Source organism: Myotis yumanensis, unplaced genomic scaffold, assembly GCF_028538775.1.
Source record: "Myotis yumanensis isolate MYYU_CA2020_CCGP unplaced genomic scaffold, mMyoYum1.0.hap1 SCAF_8, whole genome shotgun sequence".
Classification (NCBI taxonomy): domain Eukaryota; kingdom Metazoa; phylum Chordata; class Mammalia; order Chiroptera; family Vespertilionidae; genus Myotis; species Myotis yumanensis.
In genome coordinates this window covers 11,947,732-11,964,616 of record NW_027223759.1, presented here as the reverse complement: position 1 = coordinate 11,964,616, position 16,885 = coordinate 11,947,732, and the positions used below count along the sequence as shown (strand labels likewise).

Here is a 16,885-nt window from a genome sequence, read left to right as displayed (position 1 = left end):
TCTTAAGCTTTTGTTTTGACATTATCTGTGTGTCACTCAAATGCAAGAAGAAAGTCACATGTAAAAATCGTCTGGCCTTACATTAATTCTTAAAACATAGCATGTAGACTATACTTTAAACACTCTAACCAAGGCACTGGCATTGTCCCAATGTGAATGGTGAGGGGTACAAAGTGGACGCCAGGTTTCATGTATGCTTGCAGCTCCAGATCTCATGGGCAGTGAAAGGAGATACTTTAAAACAATGATTTGGTTGAAGTATTAATCACCTGGATGTCATAATAAAGGATTGTTTGTCAAAAATTTAATCCAGAGCTGCATTCCTCTCCTAATATGGAGACACTATCAAATTTTAAAATCTGTGTTATTTATACTGTCAAAATAGTGCTCTCAAAATTCCAGCCATAAGTATTTTCATTGTTTAAAAATTTAATTTTCAAATAAAGTTATAACTAAAATAAAAAAATTCTACATTTCAAATTAACATGTTTACTTATGGTGACATTAGGCCATCAGATACTATAGTGGAATAAAAGAAAAAACTTGTCCACTTAAGAGTACAATATTTAATTTTGGAAAAATCTAAGCAGTATGCTGAATTAAATTACCAGAAAACAGACTTCCATAAGCATTCATTTCAATAAATTCAATATTTATTTTCAGCTTTTGACTTCCAATGAACAGCAAAGATCTAAAGAACAGTACCTTAGTCTTTTATTTGAGAACTCATTTCAAATAGCAATGTAGCAAGAAATATACTTGTTCTCAATCTAAGTTTTCTTGAAACATGACAACTTGATAACTTTTCTGTTTGTGTTTATATACACAAAAGATGCTAAAATTTAAAATTAAAACTTGGCTAACCAGAAGTTACATTCCATATTTTAATGCATTATATATGAGTACAAGCTTCAACTCAGATTGAAGTTTCTGTCAAGTGTAAAATATTTTATCCATTATGTTCAATCATTGCCGTTAAATACTTAACTTCCTTAAATAGAAGTTTCCATTTGGAAGAGAGACATCTAAATAGCTTGAGTGTTTATGCCTTTGACATTAGGTCTCCCTAAGGAAATACCAACATTATTTTATCACTTTTCTATCACTTTCTTCTTCACATTATTCTTTGTTGCTTGTTTTATTTGGATATTTATCACGGCATTTCTTTTCCCCAAGTCATCAGCACCCTGAATTTGCAAATTATTTTCCTAACTAGTCACATTCATGACCCCAATCCCAACACTTCTCACTTAACCTCCAATCTTCCTAAATACACTAAAATATCCCCTGTAGTTTGAGGAGAGGGGCAAGTTCTGCAGCTAGCTCACAAAACTCTGATTTTATCTGTCATGTAGCCATTTCAGAAAAGAATGATCATGGTTTAAATGTCACCATGTAAAGAACCACCATCTTTATGTTATTTGGATATAAAAATGCATTGACTACCACTGCCATGGTGATAGGAGAAATCGCCATTCTGCCCCGACTAGGGTCCAGGGTTCCGAAACACCTCTTATAACTTAGGTAAGGGTTAGAAGGAAAAGAACCATATGTCAGGACAAGGGCCCCATTTCTTTCTAGATGACTTCAGAAAACGCTGATAATTATAAAACTTCTCCACTGCTTAGAGCAAGCTGGAGTAGAGTATGAAGCACATTCTCTCATGCCATTACAGAATTCTTTAAAGGATTAGCATACTTCATTCCAAGTTCTGGCAAACATCTTAAACTGCCTGAGTGTTGCTGTTGTTGTTTTTCATTTGTTTGCTTTAAACATAGTTCCCAGTTTCTTCATGTAAATAAAATTATATCCAGTGAAGGAGAATTCCCAACATTTCAAGATTAGCAGCAAATGTTTCTTCATGAAGTTAAAATGTTTCTTCAGGAAGATAGGTCAAGAAAAGACCTGGGAAAAACAGCCTCTGTGAGACACACACGACTTAACTATTTATGTTTTAAGTATCTAGAAATGACAAAAATAGAACTTTTGATTCCTCAGTAATTAGAATATTGGCTGTCAAGATATAATTTTTAAAAGCACGAGTGAAATAAGGAGAATTTTTGACAAACATAAATCTAATCATTCAATATCATGAAGTGTTCCCTTGTACAAAGTTAACAATCACAGATAATAAAGAACTTAAAAAGACATAACTCTCCCCAAATGGAAAAATTCCAAATTAATCTAGCCTAGTAAATCAAAGTCCTGCAAACTAAACTTAACTATACATTTTAGCCTGAATGGGGCTTCATTCTTCCTCAAACAATTCAAAAACTTCTGAAAGGAAGAAGCTAAGTAACTTGGCGGAAACACGAACAAAATCTAGAAAATTTTTCAAATTTTGAAATGAAAGTTGCACAGAACTAAAGAGGGAAGAACAAGCAGGTGGGAATAAACAGGAGTGGGGAAATGGAGCCCAAACTCCCATAACAGGGGGTAACAATGGGGAAACTGTAATCTGTGAGTCACTGAAAAATGCAACTGAAACAGGCTTAATATAAGATAGCATATGACTCATCTCACTGGAGGTCCCGAGTCAGGATGGACTGACTTCAGAGTTGACTCAATCCACTGGCTCAGAGGCGCAGTCCCTGAGGCCCTTGTGGTCTCCTCGTGCGGGAAGCTAGATGGCCGCCTCAGCTCCAAGCCTCCAACCCTGCCATTAGGAACTATGAGATTCTTCAACTTTCCATTCATGTATATAATAACTGCACATTTCAGATTGGTGGGCTATTGGAATCATCTCAAATCACATTAGTTTGCAGTCTTTCTGGTCCATTAATGGTTAAATATTATATAAATATGTGTGCTTCCCTTGTAACATATTTTGAATGAAGATTAATAAAGATGTTATATAGGAACAATTTTCTATGCTATTTTACTCCACTGATTAAAGTCTGCGCAAGGAGGCTTTCTTCTTTATTGCTAAGGAAATGTCACTTGATCCTTCAAAATTGATTCATAACATCAAAAGAAGGCAAGCAAGAAGGAAAACTAAAGTTAAAGCAGTAAATATAAAGTTTGGTAACCCTGCCAAAAGTCTCTAAGTGAAGTTCTATATTCATGATGGGAAAATCCACTTTATTTTTAAACAAAAAATTATATACGTATAGGACTTTTAAATGCTACAATTTAAGCAGCCAAATATGTGGGAATTAAATATTCTTATTTACTAAAATGTTACTAAATGTAAGGTATCTGTACATGTAAATGGAATCTGGAACATGTACCTCAATGAAAAGGTTATCAACATTAATTTGATTCCAAGAGCAGCCCCCCAAATTCCAACTGATCTGCAGTCTAACTAATTAACAACACAAAGTGAATATGAGCTCCTAGACATAGAAGCACTAGCAGAGTAACCGATTAACTAGGAGTCTGGTACATGGCTAATCTCATAAAATGGTTGAATAGCTCATATCACTTGGTAAAAATATCAAGGATCTAAATAGTTGCTTGTTTAAGCTTCACGGGTCACTTGTCAGTACTGAGCAATATCCCTGCAGTTGGCTTTTTTTCCCCTTGCCTTAAGTCATGGGATCTCAGGTATTCTGGTGCTTTTCTTTCCATTATATTTTATCTTATTTCTTGAGGTCTCTCTTATCCTAAGAAAGACAGACATACACACACACACACACACACACACACACACACACACACACCCCATTTCAAAAAAGCACCCAGTTTCTTTCCATTTTAAGAAACCTACTGCCAACCGTTAAGGAGAAAAATGGGGTAGTGATCACTTACACAGCCTGTAGCAGGTTCCAGAGCCTTGGGAAGCTCTGGGAAGTGTCCCTGCACTGCAGTATATTCCCTCCTTGCTGTCGTATGTGGACACTCTGATATCTTCTCTTCCCACCTATTAAATTCCTAAGGGTCAATTCAATCTTCCTTTCACTAACCTGCCTCTTCTTACAATCCCCATTGTTACCCTCTTTCCTGGTTAAGGAGGCCCCTTCTTTCAGGAACACCTCATTGGAGGAAAGGAAGAGAAAACTGTTCTTTTCACATAACCATCTTCCTTCCAACCTCTCTCAGATCCCTCTCCGGGACTCAGTGTTCTTACTCCAAAGCAAGTCCCTCCTGGACAAAAAGGAAATGTTTGCTTATATCCCTCAGGGCTCCTGCTGCAAAGGATAAGAACAAAAGAGCTATATTTGTTTGGTACATCCTCGTTCAAAGTGTCACCATACCCCGAATTTCATTTGATCCTCCTCCAAACCCAGCGTGGTCAGTGGGCCAGGGGCAACTGATTTTAAAAATGAGAAAACTGAGGTTGGGAGAGGTTAGAATAATAATCAGAGAAGGCCAGATTCAAACTGCCAAAGCCCCATGCTCTGCCACACAGCATCTACAATGTTCCTTTAGTGGCCTGATCTCAGCTAGATCGCGGAGGGATGCGATCTTATTTAAGTGATATGCGTCCACGTATTGATGATGTGATGCCCAATTAGTACCCAGAGGCATTTGCCTTTTTCAAAGAGGATGATTTATAACTTGTATCGCTTCCCATTCCATGTAATTTGAGGCTTTTTGATGCAACTGCCATGTGTAAGCTAGATAAGTCAAAAATAGATGTATTTTAAAAATAATAGTCTCATACCTCTTGGGCATAGATGGGCCTATACAAATAGCTTCGAAAGAAGTTAATGTGAGAGAAAACAGTGAAGGAACTGGATCCAATAACATGACATATGGCTATAGGCATGCTGTAATGGGTGAAAATGTTCATTGATATATTTTTTTTTAGAATTACATTTTTAGCTCTCAGTAAAGCATTATTGTAATCTCGTTTTATTGCCTTTTCCCCTCCAACGAAGGACTTGAAGTTTTACGCATATATCAAACATTTTCATCCTCACTGTACTCAAAGCCTAGCTGAATTACCAGCACCATCAACCTTTACACTTTCTTTCCAACCTCTGGGGGGAACTTTGCATCACAGATGTGCACAACAAATACACACACACACACACATACACACAGACATCTGTGCGCATATTCTCTCTCTCTCTCTCTCTCTCTCTCTCTCTCTCACACACACACACACACACACACACATATACATCTGTGCGCATATTCTCTCTCTCTCTCTCTCTCTCTCTCTCTCTCTCTCTCTCTCTCACACACACACACACACACACACACACACACACACACTATAGTTGCCAGCACCTAAACAGCAGAAGACACCAGGGAAAACATATTTGGCTTGGCCAACATCTGGAGAATTTTGGTGTAAGTTACTCAGCACCATTTGTCTTTGCCACAATAAGATCACAAAGGCACTGCTTCCAAAGTTTCCCCCTGGGGTGGAAATGTGCCCATAAACTGCCTCCTTCTGAAATATTTAAAGGAGACAATAGTTTGGTGAAAGGAAAAGAAAGACTAGTAGAAATCTTTGATTCTAGCTCCAACTCTGTCACTATTTAAAATCAAACATATCTATTAAACATGAAAGCACAGGTAAGAAATCCAGGTGTTAAAAAAATATACCAAAAGACCATTCCCATTGTAAAGAAGCATATAATTCATTTGGGATAAAAAAAGTAAGTCTTATGCTAAACCCTAACAAAATTCTTAAGATTTTCAAGGTGGCAATTGATTAATGTTACTAGGCAATAGTATTTTTATAAAGACTAGTTAATGATTTCTATAAAATTACAGGGCACAGAGAATTCACTTCGGATTGGGATGGCTGGCAAACATTGACTGCAAAAAAATACAATTTGACCTGGATCTTGAAAGATCAATAAGAATTGAGCAGCAGGAATAAATACATTTTACATGTACACAGTACTTTATAATTCCCATTATATTTTCACATACAGCTTCTCAACCTTCCCAGTAACACTGTGAAAAAGATATCATTTACCATTGTCATTTATCAAGGAGAAAAGCCTGGAATTTAGCATGGTTAAATGGCTTACTCCACACCTGAAAACATACACACACCTTCACTCATTCATTCATTCAACTCCATTCTACTACTATCTGAACAGCTATGAAGTGCAGGCACTGCTTGCAGACACTAAGAATATAGCAATAGCCCTGGCCAATTTGTCTCAATGGATAAAGCATACACTGGAAAAAAATGGCGTGACTTAAGTGTTACTTTAGGAATAAGGTAATCTACATTAACAACAGTAGTATGTTCACTGTGATAACATCTACCACATACTGCTGACTTACTGCAGGCCAGATACTCTCCTAAACACTTCACATGTATTAACTTGTAAAACTGGTACTATTTTTAGCTCCAATTGCCCATGAGGGAACTAAGGACAAAGAGGTTAAGTAACTGGCCCAAAGCCACACACAGAGCAGGGCCAAGAAGTAAACGGCCTTGGCTACCCAGAATCCACGCTCTTGGCCACTCTGCTTGCACTCAGCCATAGAACGGGGTGAGGAGTAGGAATGAAGCTAAAGGCAAGACCACCGAGTCCTTATCCATTAAGTCCCCCTGCCTGAGATTTTAAGGATTTAAATTTGGTATCTGTGGAAATACAAAGAGGGGAATAGACACATGAGACAGGTTAAAGGAGAGAATGACTTGAATTTGTTAAACAACTAGATTTTACAAACAACTGCATGTTCAACCCAGGAAGACTAGGAAGTAGAGCGGAGGAAGCACTTGAGGGAGGAAGCTGAGTAGCTCTGCCCCCCACCAGAGGGTATCAGGCTTCCATGGGCTCAGGAAAGACGGGGGGCTGGGAATGTGAAGCCCTCGCCGCTCTTCCTGGTTCAGATGTTTCTCTTGCAAGATGATGGGCTTAAGCCACATGATGGCAGATGCCTCTTCTGGTTCTACGATTCAATAACCTTGTAATTGTAAAAGCAGAGAATATTCTTTAACAGTTTGAGATAGTATTTGCTGGCCAAGGTAATACTTTTTTATAGTGGCTTCTGCATTTATTTCTGAAACATTCTATAAACTTTGTTTCAAATATAGTTTCAAACTTCAACACCCATGAACCAAAGAAAACAAACTTTAAAAACATACCTTAAAACCCCATATTCTGAATGGTTAAAAATCAAGGGTTTAAAATAGGCGTTTCTCCTTTAAATAGGAGTCTTACTGACAAAATCAGGACTCAAAAATGATGTAATCAATTCAGAACCCTTTTTTTTAAAAGTAATCTTAATTTAGCTTCAGAAAAACACACACACACACACACACATATATATATATATATCCCATATATTATTTAACTCCACACTGAAAAAGTTACACTTCATCACAACCAGCCATTAACCTTTCAACTAGTGAACAGGAAGATGAGAAGAAGTCTAAACCAAAAGAAGGGGTTTTATAAATGCAAAGGTTTTGTGTTAGCCCTTTTAACAAAACTCACAAAAGCAGAGGTAAATATTGGTACATGAAGAAATGACAAGTACTGGTTACAATATAGAGTCTGGTTTTACTCTCCATGACTGCATCCGTGGGTTATACTAAGAAATATGGTAAACATTCATTTAGAATGAAATAGAACCAAATACATCATCACAGTCAGGGAGCAGCTCCTGTGAGCTGGTTTCCCGGTCACTGTGGACTCCACTAGAGGGCAACAGAGCGCGCTCAGCAAGCAACGTGGGCTTAGGGACAGCGTCTGGTGTGAGGTCACAGCTCACTGGGTGTGCACACCAGACTCCGTTTCAAAACCACATTTGATCCCAGAATGCTTCTTATATTACCAAACACTACATTCTGATCAAAGTATTCTTATTCTAATGTTACATTTAGTCAGAGTGGCATTTTGATTTTTCAATAATGTATAAGTCCAAGTGTCTTATCATAATAATCTTCCCATAAAACAAACAATTTAGTAACTTTTAAAGAAACTGAATAAGGGTTTTAAAAAAACAGACTGTACTGTAAAATAGTTTGAAGTTTTAATACTTAAAGTTAAAAAATTTAATGGTTACATCAAAACCCAGGTAAAAATGCACTAGTAACACTACCAAAATAAAATTTTAATATTACAGCTAACATTTGAATACTTACGGTATGCCATACTGTATTTAAAACTTACTATAGTTTTCCTACACTAATCATATACACTTGAAAACGAACACTTTACCCATTTTACAAATATAAAAATCGAGGCTAACAGAAATGAAGAAACTTGCCCAGGAACAGGTAACGAATAAGGTTGCACTGACACTGTAATAGTTGAGTACTAGATATCACATGTGATCCCGGAAGCAACCCACCCTCCAGAGGCCAGCCCCGCCTTGCTGGAGGCCAGGAGAGGTTGGCATCTCTCCAAGACAAACTCCGATGACAGTCAAAGTTTTGTCAAAAATAGAGACATTACCACATAATATAGTTTCACTTTTGCATATTTAGTAAAACCATGGCAGTAATCCAATTTACATACTACAAGTTTTATATTTGCACATTTCAGTATTACATTGCAATTGTCTTCTACAACCAAGTCAAGATATAATAATGGCAATTAACAAGAAAAACAATCATTAAAAAAGTTCATACTCAGAGGTTCTCAGACTGAAATAACAGCAATTAGAGAACAATAAGTTTTGCAGTGGCTTATTAAGCATCAATCTTTGGACTTCCTAGGGCCTTTGAATATTGAAATGAGAAAGTGATAAAGGAATACTGCATAGCTCTTGGGTGTGGAACTCAATGATTTCTACATAATACAAGACAACAGCATAACATTCAAGTCCCAAAGAGTGAAGGCTCACCCAAAGAATTGAGAATCAGTTTGTGATAGACTCTGGAAGGAAGGCACATTCCAGTAAACTAATGTGAAGTATAAGAGATTTTCCCTGTCTTATAAGATCTAAAAAGCTGTGTTAGTATGAAACCGAGAAATCCATCATCATTTTATAAGTTTAAAATTGGATAAGAGACAGTGTATGAGTTTCCTATTGCTGCTATAACAAATTATAGTGCCTTCAAGCAACACAAATGTAACTTACAATTCTGGAGGTGAGAAGTCTGAAATGGGTCTCATGGGCCTAAAATCAAGGGGTCAGCAGTGCTGTTCCTTCTAGAGCAGCTGTTCTCAACCTGTGGGTCGCGACCCCTTTGGCGGTCGAACGACCCTTTCACAGGGGTCGCCTAAGACCATCCTGCATATCAGATATTTACGTTACGATTCATAACAGTAGCAACATTACAGTTATGAAGTAGCAACGAAAATAATTTTATGGTTGGGTCACAACATGAGGAACTGTATTTAAAGGGCCAGAAGGTTGAGAACCACTGATATAGAGGTTTTATGGGAGGATTCATTCCCTGGCCTTTTCCAGATTCTAGAAGCTGAGTGCATTCTTTGTCTCAATTTTCCAAGGCAGCACTGGAAAATCAACTTCTCCTTCCATGGTATCTCTTTAATACTGATTCTCCTGCCTTCCTTTTTCATTTATAAGGACTCTTGTGATTATCCTGGGCCCAAACAATCCAGAATAACTTCCCATTTTAAAGTCCTTAATCAGTTCTGCAAAGATCCTTTTGCCTTTACCACACATAATCACATGCTGTGGAGATCAGCGTACAGATGCTTTGGGGGGTCATCACTCTGCCTCCTGCAGACAGCACAGTGTCTAATTGGCACACATTCTGCAATCCATCTGAAAAGTAGCTACTAGAATACAGCATTTATTTATCTATGAAACTGCATTTAGTGTAGTTTCTGAAACAAATACAGTCTATAAGATCCACTTGGAATTAAACTGAACTGAGTAACTTAGGGCCTGGAAAGGAGACACAAGAGAAAGCAACTGATAAAACTGGCAGGCATGTACAGGGAATTAGATGCAGGCTGCAGGCAAAGACAGGTGAAGCGAACTATATATGCATGACACTCTAATTCTGGATTAATTTTGTTGCATCCCATAGTTCAATTATCTTTTCTTAATAATGATGTAACTGCGTAAAAACACATTTTTGATTATTTATGATTGATGAATTTTTATGATTAGAAATTATAGATACAAACACCCAACACACTGCTTGGCACATTGAAGAAGAACAAAATAGTGTCAAAATTTAAATTCTAGGTTCCAGAGTCTGATTCTGCCACTTACTACACCTGTGTGGTCTTTGACAAGTCACTTAGAATTTCTATGGCTGTCCTCAGAAATTAAAAACAGGGGTAATATATAGCTCCTGCCCACGGGGTCACTCTAAAATAGAATATATAAGTGCAAAGACATGCTGGGACACTGTTAGTGCTCAATAAAATATTAAGTAGCTGTTATTAGGTAAACTCAGTCGGTAGCCTTGGGCATCCAGAGAGGAGATGTTAGTGTAAGGCTGTAAATTCTTAGATATTTATCCCAGAGAACTGGTATCATCAGACTGAGACAAAAAAGTGAAGAATTTTGAGAAAAACTGTCACAACTGGATAATTAAGTTTCAGCACAAATCTTATGCAAAATTCCAAAGCTGCTCCAATAATATTTTGAAAAAATGTAAGATGAAATAGTGCATCATTGTAAAAACGTGATTCCTCTGTGAAGGGGCTCTAGTGGGAAAGCAAACAAAAAACAAAGAAACAAACATCTCCCACAGAGACCCCACCTATGGCATGCACCATGCTCCATGTTGGCCAAAGTTATTAAGAGAGGTAAGACCAAAGACAAATCACTTCTAGTGCCAACGTTTAGAATGTCATTCCTTTTCTTAAGAAAACTGACTACGCTATATTAGCCCTTGCCTGGTTTTAAGTAAATGCCATGTATCCTGTAATTTTAGTCTTTACAGAAGTGTGCTGTATGGTTTTCTGTATACTAACTAAATGGCCTCAGCCTACTCTGCTCTCTAATTCTAAGTTTCTGTTTTTCCTGCTTCATCCTTCCCAGCTAAGCTATCTCCTAATTAGAATTTCTCACCTGAAGTGAGTCTTTCCTAGGAGTTGAGATGTGTGGACTTTGGCACAAGGATTATGTACATCCATCATGGCTCATTGGGCTTGTTTTCTGTCTATATTCTCAATCAAGAAAGTATTAGATGGCCACTTTGAAAATAGGTGAGTTATAATTTTACCTAAGCTCAATATGTCCCAAAGGATCTTGGGTGAATTTCATATGTCACTAAACATTCTGAAGCATCACTTATAAATACTCCTTAATCTAAAGTGACAAAAAAAATCAGGAAAGATGGAGTCTGGCTGAACCTGCTTCCCATACCAGACAACTATCACGGAAGAGAGTTGTGTGCAACTACTTTAAGAAAAATCTTCACCAAGTTCTTTATAAGACTTTCCTCCCCATGTTTTCTCTACTTTGAAACATATTCAAATCTCAGGCATTAAGTTGAATATTTATCAAAAGCCGAAAATAAGTCTATGAGAAAAATCTTAAGACTGAAGAGAAGAGAGGGTGTCAGGAAAAAAAAATTAGTGATACTCTCTTTTTCACTTATCGTAAAAAAGGAAGAAGTAGGAATACAGTATTTTCTGACAAAATCAAAAGTATAAATTCCCATCAACTCTGCAGAACAATACAGGTTAGGCTTCATGTAGAAGAGAAAAGCGTATTATAGGATTCACTAAGTCTGAACCCAAACAGCACTAATCCTTTGCTAGGATTTCAACTGATTATCTCAATTTTTCACCTTATTTAGTAGTGATGGTGAAGTCCCTTAAAACAGAGATTACATACAAACATGCTGTTTCTGTGTCCAGTAAATGGATTGTGCACACGGCCAAGACAGTTAAAATGAATTCTCTAAAAGGAAGAGCTCTATAGGACAAATTATGTCCCTGGGCACTGTTCACAGAAACATCCTCCTGTAATGAGGTCTTGTATGAGACTGGGGTAAGGCATCTTTTCTTCTGGCTCTTCTTAAACTTGCCACTTTCCAGCTCTCCATTCTAATACACTGGACTTCAGTGAAATTGGAGACAGGAAGACCTTCTTCATTAACAACCCAAATGCCTAGAATTTTTCCAAGGAAGAAGATGGCTGTAGAGAAGAAGCTGAAAGCGAAACAGTGAAATGCAGAAGTGAAAGTCCTCCTTTAGAGTTATGAGCATAAATAATGCAGTGTTACGTACTGAGACCCCACAACAAATAAGAAGTGTGCATTGAAACCATGTACAGCAGGAGTCAACTGCAGAGAGTAAAGCTTTCTTTTTCACTCATTAATTTTACTAAGTGTTCTTTGAGAATCAAGTTTGAGTAGGATATTGTACCAGACATCATTAATACAAGGAACACACAAAAATAAAAATCTCCTAGTCCATGTCCTCCAGGAGCTTACAATCTACTTAGGGAGATAAGTCCTATATGAAGTCACTAATTACAATGCAAGGCAAGCCAGGATTGAGTCCCAACAGGAAATAGGAAAAATAAGTGGGCAGAATGTCTGTGAAGACTAATTAAATATGAAAAGTCCAAAAAAGATTTTAGGGGGGGAAAAAAGTAAATATTACCTAAGTTCAATAAATCACTTATTTACATTCCGGTTGGTCAAAACACACACACACACACACACACACACACACACACACCTGAGATTGCAATAAACAATGCAGAGAAACATGTTCACAGACATAAATTGGCCAGGTGCAAACAGGATGCACAGCAGAGGAACTTTGAAGCAAGGCTCTCTCAGGGAGGGCTGCAGTTCAATTCTGAAGGACACATCAGCCATTAATAAGAGGAGCCCAGCACAGAAGTAGTGATAAACAATGCCGCAACATCAATAATCCAGTTTATTGAAACCGAATAGTTTAGTTTATACCTTTTTTCAGTTTAGTGTCAGAAGAAAAATCCCATTAAAACAAGATTTGCAATGAAATTATTCCCAAATAGATGGCAAAACATGCTCAAACTTTTTTTTGACTATTCAATATAGTCTTTTACTTTAGCAATAAAAACAAAACTATCAGGAAAGATAGTTATGTGCAACTACTTTAAGAAAAGTCTTCACTGTAGTTCTTTATGACCTTCCTCCCCATTGTATTCTCTATTTTGAAACATGTTCAAATCTCAGGCAATAAGTTGAATATTCAGCAAAGGCCAAGAATAAACTCAAGAGACAACAATGACCGTGAGAACCCCAACAGCCTCAGAGCCTGACACTAATTTACGGAGACGTATCAGGAACTCTTGGGAATGGAGTGTCTGCTAATTAGGCCACCATGAACAGACTCTCGAACCTTGTCAAAGTTTTCCCAAACATCTCATGGAGAACTTTGATTTATGGGCTGCCCAGGTAAAAACCTGAACAGATGGTATGTTTTAATAATAACTGACACACGAGTTTGCTAAGGATTTCACTCTCTAGAAAACACACAGCTCTATAGAGGAACACTTTTAGAGTCATCTACCTTATCTTTGTCTTCCACGACATCGGCCAAGATATCGTCTGGATCCAGGATTCCTCCGTCTGTGTATTCTAAGTGATGAATCTTCACCCAGTAGCCAGGATCCTGTAGTAGAACCATCAACAAGTTTCATGAATCAAACTTTTCTAAAAGGTAAACTATATTTTAATTTTAAAAGAAATAAGCCGGCTCATTAAAAATATGCTCCAGTGATAATCGATATTTTTAAACACCAAAGTCAAAAGTTATCTATTTACTTGGATAAATATTTAGCATTTTTATCCTCGTTCATATAAATCAGTAAACCAAAGTATATATATTCCATCAATTATCCTGAAAGGTAAATTGTAATAAAAAAAACCGCTTAGCTATTTAAAAAGCATATTCAAGGAATTTTTTATAACCTACAATTTAGGTAATCCCAGGAACACTCTGGAAAAGAAAGGTATTCTTGAGGGTACTAGGTGAAAAAGGTTTGGAAGTTCAAACTAAGACCCCCAAACTACAGGGGGACATCAAAAGGAATAGCTATAACTGGAATATATGGATGAAGTGGGGTGACCCCTGAGCCCTTTGCCTGTTTGCATCTCCATGCTCTCTGCACGCCCTCACACTAAGATTTTCAGTGATATTGGGAGCCAGAATTCCAGCATTCGTCTCCATGCCTGCAACTCAAACTGTGTCAGAGTTGAGTGTGTTGTTTTTTAAAAACTACTTAGGAGTATAATGTTTAAGGGAAAGAACTGTTTTCTCAATTTGATAAGTGGCTAGATACTCTGATACCACAGCTTAGAATTAAGTAGTAGAGCCCATTCAGTTACTTATGCACTGCCCATTTCCAGAGAAAAATATGCAAGTGAAACATTATAATGATGAGACAAGAACATGAACCAATGAATGGGGGGCAAGGGAGGAAATAACATTAGTAAGGTTTTTACCAGAATAGCCAAGCTATAATCGATTTGGTTCTGAGATTCTTAGAAAGCCTCTCAAATTGGGAAACTTTTGAGCTATAAATCACTCAATTTCCAATAAAGGGCTACCAGTTCCTGAGAAGAAGTGGAAATTCTTCTAGGATAAAGCTCTAAGCCTTTTCTACATGAATCTTTATAAAGTATTAAAAATAAACATAACCCACAGAATTCAAGTGCAATTCTACAAAAACTAATAGAAATAGTTGTCACACTGCCTCCTCTTCAATGTCTCATACTATTAACAAGTCCAGGGCATACCATTAAATAATAATTCCTTTATAGCATCTATTCAATAGGCTGCTGAAGTGTGGCCCAAGTACATAGCTTTTCATATCTGACTTGATAAAGTAATAGGCTTTAAAAATTCAAAGGAATTCTCCTTAGCAAGACTTTCGACATTTCAAAGTTAAGTTTTCTATAGAGTATCTGAAGAGCTATTCCAAGCAAAATGAAAGGAACTCCTTTTTGCTTCTAATGCTAGATTTATGCATGGAAACACTGATGATTTATTAGGAAACTTTGCCTGAGTTTATTGCCCAGATAGGGATCACAAAGACATGAGCAGTGATTATACAACCAGGTAAGAGGAGCAAAAGACACCCATCCATTAGAGTCTTTAACCAGAGACCTTTTCCAACTCAAGGTGATTGTGCAATAAGAGGTGAGATGATGGGGCCCAGCGCACCCATCAGCAAATGGGTGGATAAAAAAGTTGTGGTACAGTTATACCATGGAATACTATGCAGCAGTGAAAAAGAAGAATCTCTTACCCTTTGAGACAGCATGAAGACCTGAACAATATCATGCTAAGTGGAATCTAAGTAACAAAATAAACTGATGAACGGAATGGATCCAGAGACATGGAAGCATGGAACAGAGTACAGAATCTCAAGAGGAAAGGTGGGGGAGGGTAGGTGAGCGGGAGGTAATCAAGCAAAGACCATGTATGTATACATGCATAACCCATGGACACAGACAATAGGGTGGTGAAGGCCTAGGGTAAGGGGGGTGGGGGCAGGCTGGAGGGGTCAATGGGGAGAAAAACGGGACATATGTAATACTTTCAACAATAAAGAATTATTAAATAAATAAATAAAAGGACAAATTTTTAAGGACTGTTTAAATTGCTTCCTACAATAAATAAATAAATAAATAAATAAATAAATAAATAAATAACAGGTGAGCTAAGAACAATGGACTATATTCTAAATAGGGAGAATACTGGGGTAGACAAAACAGTAAGCAATGCCCACTAGACAATACAGAAAAGAGAGCAAGAAAGGACTTCCCCAGTAATCTTTGGGAACTGAGTCTTTCTGCTATGGCCATGCTATGAACGATATGCTTCTCCAAATTTACCCAAAACTTCTGGCTGAAATCTATGGAGTACTACCTTTTCCTTGTAAAAGTAGCCTTCTTACAAAAGGAGTTCAATGGAATTAATTTCTATTAAGTTCCACGGAGTTAGTTTGTTACATATTACAACACTGTAGATAAAATCTGTTGATTTTAAACATGTTTATAGAAGATGATGTATTCTAAAGAGTTTGCTTTTTTATATTCAATTACTTAAAAGCTGACATCTATTAAGTTGTCGCCTTTTCTCTTATATTAAGTTTATAGAAGCAGATTTTATCAACTAAGACTTAAGTAAACAATTACCCCCAACAACAGAAGTACTGGTTAAAGTATAGCTCTCTTCCTGCCTAGAAGGAGGAACAGGGAGAATAAAACCAAAGACTCGGATTTAAAATCGGGGAACTCAAGAAACAGCAAGGGGTTGGAATCTGACCATGGCCAAGGGAGCAGCAGGAGTGGCAGAGGGAAGGGTTTTAAGTCACACACACTCCACCTTCAGACATACTTGTGGGAACAAAGATATTCTGAAAATGAGGCACAGAAGTTGAAACTAAGACCGTTTTTTGTCTAATTTTGATTCGAAAGCATACATAACTTAAAAATTTTACACTCATGTGGAATTTAATTGAACTGAACTACCAAGCAAAATAGAGACAGATACATAGATAGAGAGCAGGCAGACAGCTCTGGTTGGAGGTGGGGTATGGGGGAGGGGTACAGGATTGAGTGAAAAAGAAAAAAAAAAGGAGAGAGAACTCATGGACATGGACAACAGTTTGGTGATTGTGGGGGGGGCGGGTCAGAGGGGTATCGAGGTGGAAGAGGGCATTGGGGATAAATGGTGATGGAAAAATAATTAATAAAAAAACAATAAAGGTAATAAAAAGAAAATAAATTTTAAAAGTTTTACAGAACTAAATCAAAGGGGAAAAGTAATCTGATATACTTTGGAATCATATATTCAGCCTCCTCCCAAAATGTTTAAGTGAAACAGGGTGGCAGAATATAAAGAGACTGCTTGCAATTGTAACTTTCCCCATTGCACATTGAGGCTGCTTTTTAACTCTAAAGGAGGAAAGAGTAGGCTAGTGGTGAGCACACAGGAAATCCTGAATAAAAACAGAGGAGCTATCTGAAAGCAGTCTCCAGGAGAGGTAAATCAGCATGCACAGTACACACCCGCTGTGAGTTCTGTCCCCATGGGATTTCGGCCATGATGCTATAGATCACTGTAAGAATATACAT

The 16,885-nt window shown here is 37.3% G+C and overlaps 1 protein-coding gene across 1 annotated transcript in view; it reads right to left on the bottom strand.

The window, feature by feature from the left end:
* The window catches only part of PARD3B (par-3 family cell polarity regulator beta), a 907,609-nt gene that overhangs the window by 792,592 nt on the left and 98,132 nt on the right, over positions 1–16,885 (bottom strand). The window contains exon 2 of the mRNA XM_070421939.1: positions 13,311–13,412. Coding sequence (XP_070278040.1) covers positions 13,311–13,412 — 102 coding nt within the window. The remainder of the gene's footprint in view (positions 1–13,310; positions 13,413–16,885) is intronic.